This window comes from Erinaceus europaeus, chromosome 16, assembly GCF_950295315.1.
Source record: "Erinaceus europaeus chromosome 16, mEriEur2.1, whole genome shotgun sequence".
NCBI lineage: Eukaryota > Metazoa > Chordata > Mammalia > Eulipotyphla > Erinaceidae > Erinaceus > Erinaceus europaeus.
Window position 1 is genome coordinate 54,224,902 of NC_080177.1, and position 15,238 is coordinate 54,240,139.

At 38.6% G+C, this 15,238-nt stretch overlaps 1 protein-coding gene across 2 annotated transcripts in view; it reads left to right on the plus strand.

The window, feature by feature from the left end:
• The first annotated feature begins 2,947 nt into the window (after positions 1-2,947).
• The window catches only part of DPH6 (diphthamine biosynthesis 6), a 158,374-nt gene continuing 146,083 nt past the window's right edge, over positions 2,948-15,238 (plus strand). The window contains exons 1-3 of one of the 2 annotated variants that reach the window (XM_060175168.1): positions 2,948-3,083; positions 8,087-8,181; positions 12,041-12,234. In XM_060175168.1, the coding sequence (XP_060031151.1) occupies positions 3,061-3,083; positions 8,087-8,181; positions 12,041-12,234 (312 nt within the window). In that variant the 5' untranslated portion in view covers positions 2,948-3,060. The remainder of the gene's footprint in view (positions 3,084-8,086; positions 8,182-12,040; positions 12,235-15,238) is intronic. The other variant, XM_007521695.3, reaches the window with a different exon arrangement.

Below are 15,238 nucleotides of genomic sequence, written 5' to 3' on the forward strand. Positions count from 1 at the left end.
TAACCAAAGTGGTATATTTGGGGGTCATACAGATCGAAATCTTTCACGTTTTTTTTTTTTTCCCATTGTTTGTAATTTTCACCTGTGCCTCTCATTCTCGGGTCCTTATTATAGTATTTACCCTATAAGTTAAACTCATGTGAATTTTTTTCTTTTGCCATCCATCACATAATTTGTTACTTTTCATAATCTGATTATAATTATTTAATGTTTTTGTCTCATCTTCCCTACTAGACTGCAACAGTATGTACCTGACTCTTTTTTGGTAGAATTTTTAAAATTAAAAAAAATTATCTTTATTTTGTTTGATAGAAACAGCCAGAAATCAAGAGGGAAGAGGGTGATAGAGTGGGAGAGAGGCAGAGAGACACCTGCAACACTACTTCACCACTTGCAAAGCTTTCCCCCTGCAGGTTGAGACCAGGGACTTGAACCCGGGTCCTTGCGCATTGTAATGCGTGCACTCAACCAGATGTGCTACCACCTGGCACCAGTAGAATTTTTAAACTGTCATTTAGAAACTGAAAATGGAAGGCAGAGTGCCACTGTTCTGATCACTCCTACCACAAATATTGGAGTTAATGAAAACATAACAGTATGGTAAAAGTGAATGCTTACTGTTTTCAGGCAGGCCTCTAAGTTCTTATGATAGTACTTATGATAATGACATTATCCTTTGCTGTTTTCATTTCCTCACATCCCATGTCTAGTCCATCCAGTTCTATTGTTTCATCCTTCACAACAGAATTGGAATCCTGCCACTTCTGAACAATTCCATAGTGTTATCCTGGTCCCAGCACCAATCATGGTTCTCCTGAATTATTGTTTAGCCTCCGAACAGCACAATATAATCCCTTTGAAGTTGAAAACCCTGTCAAAATCTTGTAATGACCACTCACACTAAAATACAAAGTTCTTTATAGATTACAAAGGCTCCATATGATCATTTTCCTTCATCTTTGAAGCCTCATTTCCCACTACTTTGTTTACTGGGCTCCAACCACATTAGTCAGAGTTGATCTTTTATAAACACAGGATGCACTGAGGGCTTTGGCTCTAGTTTTTGTACTGACTGGAACACATCCCGTTATTGCATAGTATAGGAGAAATATACTCCTTTTTTTGGGGGGTATACCTCTAGGTATAAAGTAATCAAATCAGCATCAGGCTGGCTAGGAAAGGAAAAATAATACGTATATACATGCCCCACTTTCTGGGAGAAAGGAGTATCTGTTTCAAGGTAAGGAACCCAGTGTGCCTAGGAGAGAATATGGAATTTTACATAACAAGGAGCAGATAGCTTCATGTGACAAAACTTGCTTCTGGATTTATGCTCTGTTTTAAGATAGGTATATCCAATGAAAAGTTTGTTTTTGGACATAACCCTAAATCTAGGTCATTTGAATTTTTTTTCCCCACAGTGCCTGCATTACTACTTCCTCACTCCTGGAAGACAGTTTTTCTTTTTCTTTTTTTTTTTTCTTTTCTTTTCATAGAGAGTGAGACAGCAATGTGTGAAGCTGCAGTGTGAAGCTTCCCCCGCTGTAGGTTCGAACCAGGCCTGCATCACCACCTGGCCTGGTAATCTGTATTCTTTTAAGTACTGGTAAATTTCTCAGGGAGCTCAATTAATGTTAGTTCCCCATAGGTCCATTTTGGACATATTGGAAAAATATGATCAAAAGGATCCTGTTGAGGTAGGTCAATTCTACCTTTTGCTAACACAACTAACTAATCTTTCAGCGCTCTCCTTTGCATAAGTCTTAATTTAGTTTTCCGACTTCATCTTCCGCTTCCTTTGTAACTTTTCTCAATCTCTACTTTTATAGCACATCACTGTTTAAAAAATTGGCATGATTTTAGCTATATGTCTCCTTTCCTTACTCCTATATAAATTACATGAAGGGCGATCTTTTTTTGTTTGTTTTTAATTTTCTTCACCAATGCATCCCAAGAGCCATTGCACATGACACACTTTATTAATGCTCGGAGAATGAAAATAGAAGTTTCTCTCTCTGAAAGGTATCTCTTTAGTGGTGAGCCTAATGAACTTCTCACAAAGGGTGAAACCTTCAGCGATTCTAGAAGTAGTTCTAAAGTCAGATTTAGAGGGCAGAGGAAAACAAGTTACAGGCCCCCTCCCCCCCAAATAAAATAAAAACAATGGTTGGGGGCCAGGAGGTGGCTCCTCCAATAGAGCACACATGTTACCATTTGCAAGAACCTGGGTTGAAACCCCCAGTCTCCAGTTGGTCTGTGCATGTGGAGGGTTTGGGGTGCGTGTAGGGAGAAATACTTTACCAGTGCTGAAGCACTGCTCCAGGTATCTTTACTTTTCTCTCTGCCAGGGAAAAAAAAAAAAAAAAAGAAAAAAAAAAAAAAGGAAAAAATAATTGCCACTGGGAATGGTTGAGTGGTGCAGGCACTAGGTCCATTGATGTAAAGCTGTTAATAAAATGAATTAACTAAATGTATAATATAATAAGGTGTAGCTAGTTTCTCTCTTAACAGGCCACTGCTCAGCTGTGACTTATGAGTGCGGGGGGATTAAACCCGAATTTTGGCACCTCAGGCATGAAAGTCTATACATAATCATGAAGCTACTTCCCCAGCCCCCAGTTTCTTGGGTTAAGTTTCGGGAAGTATTGCCGCATTTTTTTCGCCTGCAGAAGAAGTATATTTAATTTTTAGCAGCAAGTAACTTTAAATATTCAACCAGCAATTTAAACCCAGCGTCACCCAAGGATCAGGCATTCCACAAAGGGGCCTTGGCCTTTCCTCTTTCGACGTCAGTGCCCTCACTTAGGTGGTTAGGCCGTGCCTAGATGACATTTTTTTTTTCTGGCATAGGGTAGGCCAAGTAACTTGGCACAGGGACAAGGCGCCAAAGTGGCATATTTCCTGCGCCCAGATGACCTGCATGCACTCTCTGGGGTGGTGGCATAGGTGACTCAAACAAAAACCAAACAAAACATCTGACAGGCGACGGAAAGAACAGCCCGGCGAGGCCCGGCGACACGTCACTGGGAGCGAGGCACGCGCACGCGCACTACGCCCATCATGAGGGTCGCTGCTTTGATCAGGTAAAGCAGTTGCCATGCTGCCTTCCTCCTCTACCGCCAGCCTTTCTCTTTTCCCGCTGACGGGCAGGAGCTGCCGCCGCTTCTCTCAGGAACTCTCCGAAAACAAAACAAAATAAATAAGACCGGCGGTTCTGCTGGAGACAAGTGTCTGTGTATGGAGGGGAGGGAGAAAGCACTAAGATTACAGGAAGAGGCGGAGCCTTAGACTATTGCCCGGAGGGTTCGCGCCTCATCCTTCCTCGAGCCTATTTTCTTCGGTGGTCGACTCATCCCTGGGCTTTAAATCTGCAGAGGTGGATTCGCATTGACTTTATTTGGGGAGTCCTAAAACTGTAGGGGAGACACTGTCTAATTCCACTCATTACCCCGCCCATTTCCCCTCATTTGTCATCTGCCTCTGCTGGACTCCATGTGCTTCTGCTTTCACCTTTACTGTTTACTTGGGCCGCGGCTCCAAGTGGGAATCTCCTCCCTGGCGCTGAACAGATGCCTCCGCTAGTTTCATCCTAGATTGAATAGACACTCCCTGTCTCCAAAAGATCTGCCACTTAGGTGTCTAAAGAAAGCCCGTTGACAACCAAACAGGCCAGTTTAAGATTTCCCATATTCAGTTTCTAAACTGAAGCAGAGGAAAACTGACTTCATTAAAAACAGGATCTAATGCTGTGAATGTTGGATGAGATTTGACCTGAACAGGATGAAATACATCATAACCACTATTAAATATTTCGTAAACGTTTTTGTTTAATACTTAGGGAATGGCTAATAGCTGGCAGTAATTTCATATTACTATAGAACATTATAATCCCTCTCTAGAGTCTGCAGTGTTCCAATTTCTTTCACTATAGTACTTTTAGGAGACTGTAGTGTCAAAATTATTTGGTGAATAGTTGCTGTAAAGTAAATGAGCTCAAGCCATTGTATTGGGGTCTTCTTAATCTAGATAGATAATTAAAAAAAAATGTCTAGGAGATGAGTGAGTCACTTACACATGTAACACGAAAAGTTTCTTGATTAAATAAGTGAGACACTGGACACCAACTGGAGTTGGTGTATTACAGTAAAGTAAAAGACTCGGGTGGGTGGGGGGCAAGAGTACAGGTCCTGGAAAAGGATTATAGAGTACCTAGTGGGGGTTGTATTGTTATGTGGAAAACTGAGAAATGTTATGCATGTACAAACTGTTGTATTTACTGTTGACTGTAAAACATTAATCCCCAATAAAGAAATTCAAATAATAATGAAAGCAAACTTAAAACAAAAATAATGATTAATTTAAAATACAGAGTTGATGTTACATACTTTGTTTAATTTTTTCCTTTTTTAATTTTTTTTTTTTACTTTTACTTATTTATTGGATAGAGAGAAGAAATTCAGAGGGTAGGGGGGGAGAGAGAGAGAGAGAGAGACACCTGCTTAAAAACCTGCTTAAAAAAATATAAGTGAGACACAATAAAATCAGAAGTCTTTGAAGGAAGGAGAAAGTGCATGTTTTCCTTTACTCTTAATACTCTAAAATGGTGCTAGTGTTGTTTTACAAGAGAAAGTAAAAGTCTGGAAGAGAGAATGTTGGAAAACTCTTACTAATCTATATAACCTGTTTTAAATATGTGTAAAAGGAGGTAAACTACATGGGTGAATACATGAAATAATAGTATCTGGATATAACTACCCACATCGATATGTTTGTATGCAAATATACTAGAAAATATTGAATTTAAGCCTATTTGCTATAAATCTGTTTATACTGCAGCTTGCACATAGAAAAGTAGACACAGATTATGTGTTTTAGGATGCAAGTGAAGCCAAGATAGCATTTTTCTAATACACATAGTATTGGTTCATTGGATTTACAGTTGAATGGCATCATGAGCGTCAACTAGACCATTCTCTAATTTTGTAATGAAGCATGTAAACCTGAGCACATAAAGTAGCTGAGCTCAGCATCACAGAGTTAGGAATTAAAATTCTGATCTGCAGACATTCTCACCTAACAGATGCCAATGTGTTTTACCACATTCGAAGGGTAGAATAGTACACTTGGCATTTCCTAAACTTACTTGACCTTTTTTGAAGGCCTTTTTGTTCCTATAATAACTTTGTCATTATTGTTCTGTTGGACGTAATTTGGACAATACTATTTCAAAACCATCCTTGAATTTTAGCATATTTTAAAATAAATTATAATGTTAAATTCTGATTCAATGTATACTTGTTAGTCTTAAATATTCTAAAACAAAACAAAACTCCTGAGGCAATACAATAATGAGTTTTAATAGGGAACATTGTCAAAGACTTGCTTAATGCAATAGTCAAGAGTCTGGAAAGGATGTATAACATGGCCACTTTTATTTGGCCCTTGCAACATCTTTCTCCTCAAGAAAATTATTTGGGAATAAAGACTGTTGATCAAAATATGGTAGGTAGAGATGGACACAATTTGGGCACTAAAATAGAAAAAAAAAAAAAAAAAGGGTCAACTTCTAGAACAACTACACTCTTAGTTTCTTGGTTTAGGAATAAATCTAAAAGAGCCAAGTGGTGGAATACCTGGTTGAGTGCAAATATTTATAGTGCTTAAGGACTTGGGTTCAACTTGGGTGAAGTAGTGTTGTATATCTCTCTCACTCTCTTCTGTCAGCCACTTAGCTCTCAACTTCTGTCTATCCAATATAAAGAAAATAAAATATATTAAAAATATGTAAAAAATAAATCTAAATATTGCCTGGAAGTATATTTGCAGCTCTTAAGCAAAAATTGGAGAAAAGAAAAATGGGGTGTTGGGAGTGGATAGTAGAAGTGGCAATGATAAAGGAAAAAATATATTAGAAGCAGCAAATTATTAAACCAAAATAGCATTCAAGTTGCCATTCAACCTTATAGTAGATGAGCTATCGCCTATCTTGGCTAAGTGATTTGTCTCTAGATTAGGTAGATTGATACCAGAATTTATGATATTTCTTTTAATTTGTTAGATTTATTATTCAAGCTTTATCCTATGACATAGTTGAAAGCTGAAGTACAGATGGTAGTAGTATCTAATCAAACAACATTTTGTCTTAATGTATTTATCTAAAAAAAAAAAACTTTTTTTTTTTTTTTTGTTTTGTTGCCACCAGTGTTAGCTAGGGCTTGGTACCAGCACAATGAATCTACCACTCTGAGCAGCCATTCCCTGCCCCCTTCTTATTTTTCCTATTTTGTTTGCTTGGGCAGAGAGAAATTGAGAAGGGGAGAGATAAACACCTGCAAAACTGCTTTATCATTCATGAAGCTTCACCCCCTGTAGGTGGGGATCTGGGGCTTGAACCCTGGTCCTTGTGCATACTAACATGTATACTTAACCAAGTGTGCCACCTCCTGGTGCTATTTTTTTTTTTTTTAGTGACACAATTTGAACTTGCCAAATATATTAAACTTTGTCATTAGATCTCAAATCCTTAATTTGATTCTTTATTTAAAATTTATTTATTTTCCCTTTTGTTGACCTTGTTTTTTTATGTTACTGATGTTGTCATTGTTAGATAGGACAGAGTGCAATGGAGAATGGAGGGGAAGACGGAGAAGGGGAGAGATAGGTAGACACCTGTAAACCTGCTTCACTGCTTGTGAAGTGACTCCCCTGTAGGTGGGGAGCTGGGGGCTCGAACCAGGATCCTTACGCTGGTCTTTGAGCTTCATGCCACATGCACTTAACTCACTGTGCTACCGCCCGACTCCCCAGCTATTAGGTTTCTTATAGTAGAACAGAATAGGTGTTTTTTTCCCTACTCTTTTTTTTTTTAATTATTTATTTTCCCTTTTGTTGCCCTTGTGTTGTTTTCGATGGGCTATGTTGTTTTCACCGGGTTGGCGTCACGGGTGGGTAACAGACGACCAGGGACTCATGGTTGAGCTATAGGCAGTATCTCTTTATTCATGCAGGACGCAGCACAATCTAAGACGAGCTAAGTTAAACTCAAGGTAAAGTAAAACTCACAATGCTGTCTTTATATATACTTGCCAAGTAGGGTGGAAACAGGATGTGACATAGAGAGGGTGGAGAGAAAAGTGACTGGTGAAAATCAAGAGTGTGACAAGGAGGGGGCAGAGCAGGTGAGAATCCTATCACTGAACCACCAATGCCCTGGAGTGCTTTATGTAAATATAAAAGTGATTTATGTAAATAGACCAAAGCTTTGAATGGGATTAAATCTATCCCTATACAGGCATATGGTTAAGCAGAAGCCAGGGGGAGCTGGCATACTATCCAACACCCTTGTTGTCTTTTTATTGTTGTTGTAATTATTATTGTTGGATAGGACAGGCAGAAATGGAGAGAGGAGGAGAAGTCAGAGAGAGGGAGAGAAAGACACCTGCAGACCAGCTTCACAGCCTGTAAAGCGACTGCCCTGCAGGTGGGGAGTCTGAGGCTTGAACCGGATCCTTATGCTACACCTTGTGCTTTGTGCCACGTGCACTTAACCTGCTGCACTGCTGTCGGACTCCCTTTCCCCTACTCTTATAGGGATTTTATTTGAATACATCTAATAAGTGGTTAGTTGGAATGTGTAATTAGTTTATTTACAAAGCATTTAGCTTGTTTGGAGGGTCTAGCAGGTGAGTGCAGCCACAACCCCAAAGCAGTCTTTCAGTTAGGGAAAGATCATCCTAGTGATCGGTGGGGTGACAGATCTTGTAGTCAGATTGCCCTCACATCCCAGAGCACTTTGCATGAGAAACTCAACCGCCGTCTCAAAGCAGAGAGTTTCAATACCTTGTTTAGTACAGTGTTATGTTACACAGTTTCATAAATTCATGTAAGTAAGCAACTTCAGATATCTGAATATTTGCTTATTATGCTTTGTAAACTACAGGTTTTTTTTTTCATTTTAGTCATAAAGCGTCAGCTTACATATTCTGAAAAGTAGAATAAATAATTAGTTCTGTTTTAATGTCTAAAGATTCTGTGTTGAATAATGACCAACAACCCCAATGTTTATTCATCACTTTATATTTTTCAGTGGTGGGAAGGACAGCTGTTATAATATGATGCAGTGCATTGCTGCTGGACATCAGATCGTTGCTTTAGCAAATCTACGACCAGCTACAAACCAAGGTAAGTGTAAATAAGTTACTAAGAAGTTCTTATCATGGCTGAAACATATATATATATATATATATATATATATATATATATATATACATATATACATATTATATTGTATTAAAATATATAAAAAGGAACTAGTATCTCTATTTAGAACTTTAGAACCAATTTGCATTTATCTAGGATCTGTAGTAAATATTTGCATTTACAGATCCTTTGGCCCTCATAAAATTCACCAGAGAGAGCTTGTTGTTGTTTTGTGGGTTGTTCCCCTCCCTCCCTTCCTTTCTTTCTTCCTTCCTTCCTCTCCCTTTTTTCTTTTAACTTTATGTAGAGAGAGACACCACAACACCAGTCCACCATTCATGAAACTTCTCATGGTGCCAGATATGGTGTTCCCATGTGGAGACAATCACTTAAATGTAGGTTCTTGTACATGGTAAAGTGTGCAGTCTACTTGTTGGACTATCTTCCAGTCCCTAGAGAATTTATTAGAACATAGAAAGGTATTGTGGTGTCTCTCTTGCTTTCTCATCCTCTACCTAAAAAAAAAAAAAAAAAGAAAAAAAAAGTATCCACCTGGAGTGATGGAATCATTTAGACACAGAGCCCCAGCAGTAACCCTGGTGGAAAAACAAAACAGATAAATAAATATAGACACACAGATAAGTAGAAAGAATTGGAACATAACAAAGGAAAAGCTGGAAAAAGTCAATTGCAACAATAACAATAGTGCTAAAGAGAATAGGTGACTTTTGGTTGGCAGGTGGAGATTTAACTAATCTTGACTTAAGTCAAAATGAAGCTGGTGGTTGCTGAATAACTCATTGATTGAATTTTTTCCCCAAAAAACATGTTGTCAGAGGAACCTTAATGACTAATAAGTGGTAGAAAGAACTGCAGTACAGAACACAGTTGGTTAGAGTGAATTCCTGGCACTGGGTTCAATGGGTAAGTCTGAAAACAAATGTATCTCCATGGTTGGGGGATAATGTGAACTGTCATACAATTCACAAAACCATCTCTTTAAATTTGTAATAGGAACTTTTGTGGCATGTTAATTGAGGCGCTTCAGGCAACCGTGGAGCCTTTTGGTTTTATTTGATTTCATACTATTGTTGCTCTGTAGCTTCCATTAAGAAAAGTTACTTTGTGGTTGGGACTAAATGGAGCCTTAAAGGAAAATGGCCTTCTAGGTTTTTGAAGTCAGTAAAATGTTATAATTACTATGCTGACATCAGAAAGCTTCTTGTTAAGAAGCTCAGAGTTCTTTAAAATAAAGATAAAATTGTGTCAATACCTGTTAAGATGAATACATTTAAAGATCCAGTCTCTTTTTAAAATGAGGGTAGACTGAAATGCTTTTAGGTAAATTTAGTGATACATCTTTTCTACTTCATACTGAACAGGGACAAACACATTAATAACAATAATGTAAATCCTAGGGAGGCAGTCTATTATGTGGGTTCAGAAATCTGTTGAGCCAACATGTGAAGATGACAATGATGATGGCTTTGAATACTGGTAAAACTCTTACAATATTATTTTCCATACTGTTAGAATACTTCAGTGGGCAGCCTGAACTTGGTTGGTGTGTATGAATGAGTACTCATCTGCATACATATAACTAAACAGCCTATATATAGATTGTTTTATAAACTTTTTTATAATGTATAATGGTATAGTGTGACTATCTTCTATGTTAAGTGTTATTCTACCATAGTATTTGCCACATCTATTAATTTCTCACTTGAATGCTATATTTTATTATTTTCATTTTATTTTTTAGTATTGGGGTGTCTATTCTGCAAAACAGTCTTTAGAAAAAAAATCACCTTGGGAGTTGGGTGGTAGCACAGTGGTTAAGCACAGGTGGGCAAAGGGCAAGGACCAGTATAAGGATCCTGGTTCGAGCCCCCAGCTCCCCATCTGCAGGGGACTCGCTTCAAAAGCGATGAAGCAGGTCTGCAGGTATCTATTTTTCTCTCCCCCTCTCTGTCTTCCCCTCCTCTTTCCATTTCTTTCTGTCCTATTCAACAATAACAATAATAACTACAACAATAAAACAAGGGCAACAAAAGGGAATAAATATAAAATATATATATTAAAAAAAAGAAAAAATCTACTTAAATTTAAATTGATAACTGAATAGTATTTTGTTATGTGAACAGCCTGTAAATTTTAGCTAATTATAAATAAAGCTGTGATGACACTCAAAGATCTGATATGGGTCATCTAGAATATTTTTCATTTATTTATTTATTTTTATTAGTGATATTTCTTTACTATAAATTTATCTATCACTTTGTTTGAGAGGGTGCCATCTGAAATGGACCTGAGTAGTCCCATGTGTTAGGAAAGGTGACACCAGATTATTTAGTTAGATGGTTAACATCTCAGGCTTGAGATCTCTGGATACAATCATAAGCAAAAAGGCAGTGGCAGCATAACATGGCATGGTGGCACTGGTTGTTTTGATTTAATTGAGGTTATCAGAGGTTGTATAACCGATGAATGAAACCATCTCATAGCTGTCTTTCATCTATTTACTTATTTTGCTAAAAGTAACTACCTTCAGTTCTATCCATTTTGACCCAAAGGGTGCAATGACGTCTTTTTCAATTGCAGAGTGGTATTCTAAGTAGTATATATCCCATAACTTCTTTTTAAAAAAAATCATTTTATTTATTATTGGATAGAGACATGGAGAGTGGAGGGGAAGTTAGAGAAGGAAAGAGACAGAGAGACACCTGTCACCCTGCTTTACCACTTGGGAAGCTTTCCCTATGCAGGTGGGGACCAAGGGCTTGAACCTAGGTCCTTGCACACTGTGTGTGCTTAACCAGGTGTACCACCACCCGGCTCCTCTCCCATAACTTCTTCATCCAGTTATTTATCCATGAGCATTTAGGCTGTTTCTATTTTTAGGTTATTTTGAGTGATGCGACTATGAATAAAAGGGAGCATGTGTTCCTTCTAATTAATGTTTGATTGTCCTTCAGATAAATGCCCAAGAGTAATATTGTTGGAACACGAGACAATTCCATGTTTAATTGTTTAAGGACTCCATATTGCTTCCCGTAGACACTGTACCAGTTTGCATTCCCACCAACATGTAATAGAGTTTATTTTCTGTACAACCTTGCCAACATTTGTCATTTAGTGTTTTGTTGATGTAGGCCATTCTCACAGGTATCAGGTTCAATGTCAGTGTAGTTTAATTTGCATTTCTCCAATGACAAGTAAAGTGGAGGCCTTGTTTATATATATATATATATATATTTGCCTCCAGTATTGCTGGGCCTCAGTGCCTGCACTATGAATCTACTGCTCCTGGAGGCCATTTTTTTCCATGGTTGTTGCTGTTATTGTTATTATTGTTGTTGTTGTATAAGACAGAGTGAAATGGAGAGAGGAGGGGAAGACAGAGAGGGGGATAGAAGGATAGACACCTGCAGACCTGATTCACTGCTTGTAAAGCGATCCCCTTGCAGGTGGGGAGCCAGGGGCTCAAACCAGGATCCTTGCGCAGATCTTAGAGCTTCCCACTATGTGTGCTTAACCCAGTGCACTGTCGCCTGGGTTTTAAAACTATATACCTACATATAGTTTTAAAAGTGTATATGTATATATAATTATATTTCTAATTAGCAATGGAGATGATTAAGCAGCTAGGAACTGGACACAACTGTGAACAAATGTGCAGCTCATATTTTATTTCATGTGTAAGTGTGAAGAGATAGAGTATTGGAAGTAATCTTTCAAGTTGACATTTGATTGCTCTCCAAGCAACAGATGCCAGATTGACTTTTCAAACTGCTATGTCTTCACTCTGTGTTACTGATTATTTCCACTTTAATTGTTACAGGGGGGTCAGATGAACTTGATAGCTACATGTATCAGACAGTGGGCCATCATGCCATTGATTTGTACGCAGAAGCAATGGCTCTCCCCCTTTATCGCCGAACTATAAGAGGGAGAAGCATGGATACAGGACAAGTGTATACCAAATGTGAAGGTGATGAGGTTGAAGATCTCTATGAACTTTTAAAGCTTGTGAAGGTAAGCAGAAGCAGAATGCTCAGTTACATTTACTGAATTTAGTATGTGTTGTGAAGTACATTTATTGAATTTTGCAGTAGTACGTGATTGATAACTGTTAGTAGCTCAGCTTTGTTTAGAAAGCATATTTTATCATTTTTGATATGGAGAAAAACAACAACTCTGTTTCTGTGTTTATGTTAAGTAGCATTTAAAAACAGAACTTCAGATATAATATTTTAAACATCTTTGTTAAATAATATTTAATATTATTTTCATTTGGATATATATTTTTTCTTTAAAAATATTTATTTATTTATTTATTCCCTTTTGTTGTCCTTGTTTTATTGTTATAGTTATTGTTGTTGTTCTTGATGTCGTTGTTGGATAGGACAGAGAGAAATGGAGAGAGGAGGGGAAGACAGAGAGGGGGAGAGAAAGGTAGACACCTGCAGACCTGCTTCACTGCCTGTGAAGCGACTCTGCTGCAGGTAGGGAGCTGGGGGCTCAAACTGGGATCCTTATGCAGGTCCTTGCACTTTGTGTCACGCGCACTTAACCCGCTGTGATACCGCTCGACTCCTGGATATGTATATATATTTAAAGATGCTTTTTGAATATCTGCTGTTGTATTTAGCATATAGTTATAGGCCCTAAAGACAGGTTGGCTAACAGATTTGATAAAATTCTATTCTTTGGGGTTTACTTTCTGCTGGGAAGTGGTAGACAATAAACAAATCAATAATGCACTTGATATTAAAGGTTACTATGAAGAAGAATGAAGCAGAGAGTTATTATTATTATTATTATTGATTTAATAATGATCAACAACTCAACACAGTTACCATCACCAGAGTTCCATTTTCCATCCCCTCCACTGGAAACTTTCCTGTTCTTTAGCCCCGTGGAGTATGGGCCCAGGATCATTATGGGGTGCAGAAGGTGGAAGGTCTGGCTTCTGTAATTGCTTCTCCACTGGACATGGGCATTGTCAGGTCAATCCATGCTCCTAGCCTTTTTCTGTCTTTCCCTAGTGGTGCAGGGGTCTGGAGATGTGGGGTTCCAGGACACACTGGTGAGGTCGTCTGCCCAGGGAAGTCAGGTTGGCATCATGGTAGCATCTGCATCTTGGTGTCTAAAAAGCATTAAGATACAAAGCAAACACACTGTTTAATAATCAGGAACCTAAAGATAAGAACAAAGCAGGTGAGATTTGGAGTTTCCATTTTGGAAAAAGCTAGGACATCTATTTTAGGTATAATCCAAGGAGCCCACAACTACTAATTTTTGACTGACCCTGACAGCTAACATGCAGGTAGACTAAAGGTATTGTCTGGGAAGATGGTGTCAATGTTGGAAATAGGACTAGAAGGCTGGATGAGGGAAGACAATAACTCCCATATATGGCAAAAGTATATAAATACTATCAACTCTAAACCCCATCAATCTGATCTGGGGCCCATATTCAGCACAGGAGCCTGTGTAATCTCTGCATCCTTGTAGGTCTGAGCTCCATTCTGTGGTCATACCTAGGAACATTCTAGACTGCACTCATTTCAGGACCCACCTGTTGTTTTATCTGGGCTGGCTTCATGGGCGGGTAACAGAGATGACCAGAGACACATGGCTGGGCTGAGAATGCAGTTTAATCTTTATTCACTAACGGGCAAATCACCACACCATGTGCTTCCCCCATCATTCTCTCTCCACCTCTGCTGCTGGGACTCTGCCCGTCCTTAGCATAAGGGGCGGGGAGAAAGCGGGGCACGAAACTAGCAAGGGGCAAACCAATTCTTCTCAGAGGTCGGGGGAAGGGAACATACCAACAATTCCCCCTTCTGTTTTTAACTAAATGACCACAGTATCAGGGGTGTGGGGTGAACAGAAACCTATATCGTACAGGCATTTTCAAAAAAGAAACTGGCACAAACATGGAGAAACATGTAAGCAAGTAACAAGAACCAGTGTGCTGCCAAGGGAGGGCCTGAGGGGGCCATTTTTTTGCCTCTGTGGGCAAAACTTTATCAGCTTAAAAAAAACATTTCCTGCCTCTGGGGGGCGTACTTGCCTCGACGGGCATTTTATAGCATGGGGGCGGGGAACGGCCTAGAGTCCCAAAGGCAGCTGGCTGCAGTCAGTGTTTGAGAAATATAGCAGCACTTGCACTTTTGTGCAAAGTGTCTAAGGGTGTACCAGTGAGTCCAATAGGAGTGCCAGTTGAAAGCAGATGTCCACAGAAGAATGCCAGGGGGTAGAGCATTGTATGAGGAAGGTCCGCTGCTGGAATTCTGCTTTTCTGTAGAGAACTTGACAGCTGCAACTTACTTACTATGAAACAAACTTGTAGCAGGTTAGAAGCTTATCACAATTGATAACTATTACAGTTAGAAGTCTTTTTTAGAATGATTTTAAGGTTAAAGTTTAAACAATAGAATGTGAAAAGGTAAACATGAGAATCAAGGAAAGAAAACCTCAGGCATGAGTATCATTAGCATAGCCATTGTGTAATCTACCATTTCTAATAGGGAAGGTAATCGAGAGTTTTACATATCAACAAGTCTATTTAACCTTTTGTTACACCCATTTAAGATGGAGACACACCCTAGGTGTGCGCAGGTTTTGTTTAGACCAACTTAGTTAAAATATATTGATTGTTAATTAATTTTTACCTCAGACTTTAAATGTAAGTTAATTTTATCTTTATGAGAATTACGTTGAAAACATTTTTCATTTAACTTTGCCTGGTAAGAATTTAGCCTTAAAGTTATATTCTTAAACTTAAAGTTAATGTTACCAAACTTTAAACACACACATACACATGGTCTTCAATATACAAGGAGAGAAACTTTTGTTACGAAGACATGTTATTTTAAACACGAATTTAGATCTATACTGTCTTAGCCGTTCTGGGAGTGCGTTGTCCAGCGGTGGCCTCTTGGGCAGCTTCACTTCTAGGAATTGCAGGTTGCAATCTCTGGACGAATCTCTGCGTATTTTAGCTCATCTGCCTTCAGACCCAAGCTGG